General features: G+C 38.0%; 2 protein-coding genes across 2 annotated transcripts in view; one reads left to right on the top strand and one right to left on the bottom strand.

Moving 5' to 3' along the window:
* The window catches only part of LOC140991311 (18.2 kDa class I heat shock protein-like), an 8,317-nt gene extending 7,862 nt beyond the window's left edge, over nucleotides 1-455 (bottom strand). The window contains exon 1 of the mRNA XM_073461226.1: nucleotides 426-455. Within this exon, the coding sequence (XP_073317327.1) occupies nucleotides 426-455 (30 nt within the window). The remainder of the gene's footprint in view (nucleotides 1-425) is intronic.
* On the top strand, nucleotides 315-1,437 carry LOC140991310 (uncharacterized). The gene has a single exon (XM_073461225.1). The coding sequence runs from the start codon at nucleotides 586-588 to the stop codon at nucleotides 1,435-1,437; it is 852 nt and encodes a 283-aa protein (XP_073317326.1). The 5' UTR covers nucleotides 315-585.
* Nucleotides 1,438-1,899: the final 462 nt, after the last annotated feature.

Genomic DNA, 1,899 nt, shown 5'->3' with positions numbered 1-1,899 from the left:
TATATATATATATATATATATATATATATCCTGAAAAATTAACTAACTAAAAAAATCGTTTGTTTAAAATTCTACAGAAATTAAATATATATGCGCAAAAACTTATCCTCATAGTTTTAAAAAGTAACCTAAAAAAACCTAAAGCAAGTAAAAGAATATATATATAATTCACCTGTTCCGCCAAAATCACCTGTTAATCAACACCACACATTCCAAGTCCTTCACAGGCTGGCCCCTAAAAAAAAACCCTAATTCCTTCACATCAAAAGTGAGAAGAAAAAAAAATGGTTTACCCCACATGAGTAAGGAATTTATCAATTTTTTGCACTGAATATAATGATTGCTCCCCAAAAAGACCTAATAAATGCGAAGGTGTACTCTGATATTTCTTCTTCCTCACCCTCCTTCCACTTATATATACATACATCTCCTACTTTCCTTCTTTCTTGCTCCATTTTCCCTTCTCTAATCTTCTTCTGCTGCTACAATTTTCTGCATCATATAAAAGCCCTCCAGGCCCCCCCTTTTCTCCTCGCTTCTGCCTTTATTACTCCTGTTTTTAACAGTACTTTCACGCGTCATTAAATGTCTACAAACAACTACTCCTCAGACCAGTTCCCAGATTCCCACTTGTGCTGCTCCTATGCACGCTGTTTGATGGAATCCTCTTCAGGTCATTCGAATCAGAAACCAAACTTTTTCTCAACAGCCGGTTACAGCTGGGCTACCGGAGGTGGTAGTGGTAGTGGTGGTGGTTCTACTGCTATGTTCAACCTCAACAATGAGGATGAAGAAGAATCGGGATGTGATCATGAACAGGTGAACATTAACGCGGATGATGGAGATGGGAGTAATTTGATGGGGATGGATCAATTTGGACGGGATGAGAGGGAACCTTTGTTTGAGAAGCCATTGACGCCAAGCGACGTGGGTAAGCTCAACCGTCTAGTTATACCTAAGCAGCACGCGGAGAGGTACTTCCCTATAAGCGGCGGCGGCGGAGGAGGGGGTGATACAGGGGAGAAGGGTTTTATATTGAGCTTCGAGGATGAGGTTGGAAAACTATGGAGATTCCGGTACTCGTACTGGAGCAGCAGCCAGAGCTACGTGTTGACGAAAGGGTGGAGCCGATTCGTGAAGGAGAAAAGGCTTGATGCGGGAGATTTTGTCCTGTTTTCGCGCCACCGTGCTGACTGTGACCGCCTTTTCATAGGATGGAGGAAGAGAAACTCCGGCGAGGGGAGTGGCGTTGGCCAGATGGCAGGCGGCAGAGGTGGCGGGTTGAACCAAGCATTTTACCAGGGGAATCCATATCCGAACCAGCAGTATCAAGGTCTTTCTTCGCAGGCTCAACAATACCAACAGGACTGTCTTCACGCAGGTATCATTTTATGTGGTCAAAGAAATTTCTTTTGTAATAAAATCAAAATAATTTGAAATAATTTCTGAATTCTCTAATATTTTTTTTATTATCTATCCTGATTTGAGACCAATGTGGTGCATTAATAGACGACCTGTGCTTTACGCATTTCAAATGCTGATTTTTTAATCTTTGAAAGCAGTCTTTTATGTATTTTTAATATATTCTCTAAGTTTTGGATTTGAACGATAAATAATTGTTTTGAAATTTGACAACATATATATTGTGGGGTATTAAAATCTTGATACTATGCATGCTTGGGAATAGTTATTTTCACAAAATTAATTAAATAATTATACATACTCTTTTTTTTTAACATGGCATGAAAGATTATATTATTCATATAATCATAATATGTACAAGTTCATTATTTTTCACTTTTTGTCTGTAATTTTTAAATTATTAATGTAGAAGATTATATATTTTAATTCATCGCATATTTAACCATTTATGCATGTCACATTGCCCGTGTATATATA

The sequence above is a fragment of the Primulina huaijiensis genome, chromosome 13, assembly GCF_012295235.1.
Source record: "Primulina huaijiensis isolate GDHJ02 chromosome 13, ASM1229523v2, whole genome shotgun sequence".
NCBI classification, from domain to species: domain Eukaryota; kingdom Viridiplantae; phylum Streptophyta; class Magnoliopsida; order Lamiales; family Gesneriaceae; genus Primulina; species Primulina huaijiensis.
This window is presented reverse-complemented; position numbering and strand designations above follow the sequence as displayed.

Bases quoted from the DNA above. Each gene is read 5' to 3' on its own strand.
- LOC140991310 (XM_073461225.1), top strand. From the start codon at position 586: ATGTCTACAAACAACTACTCCTCAGACCAGTTCCCAGATTCCCACTTG.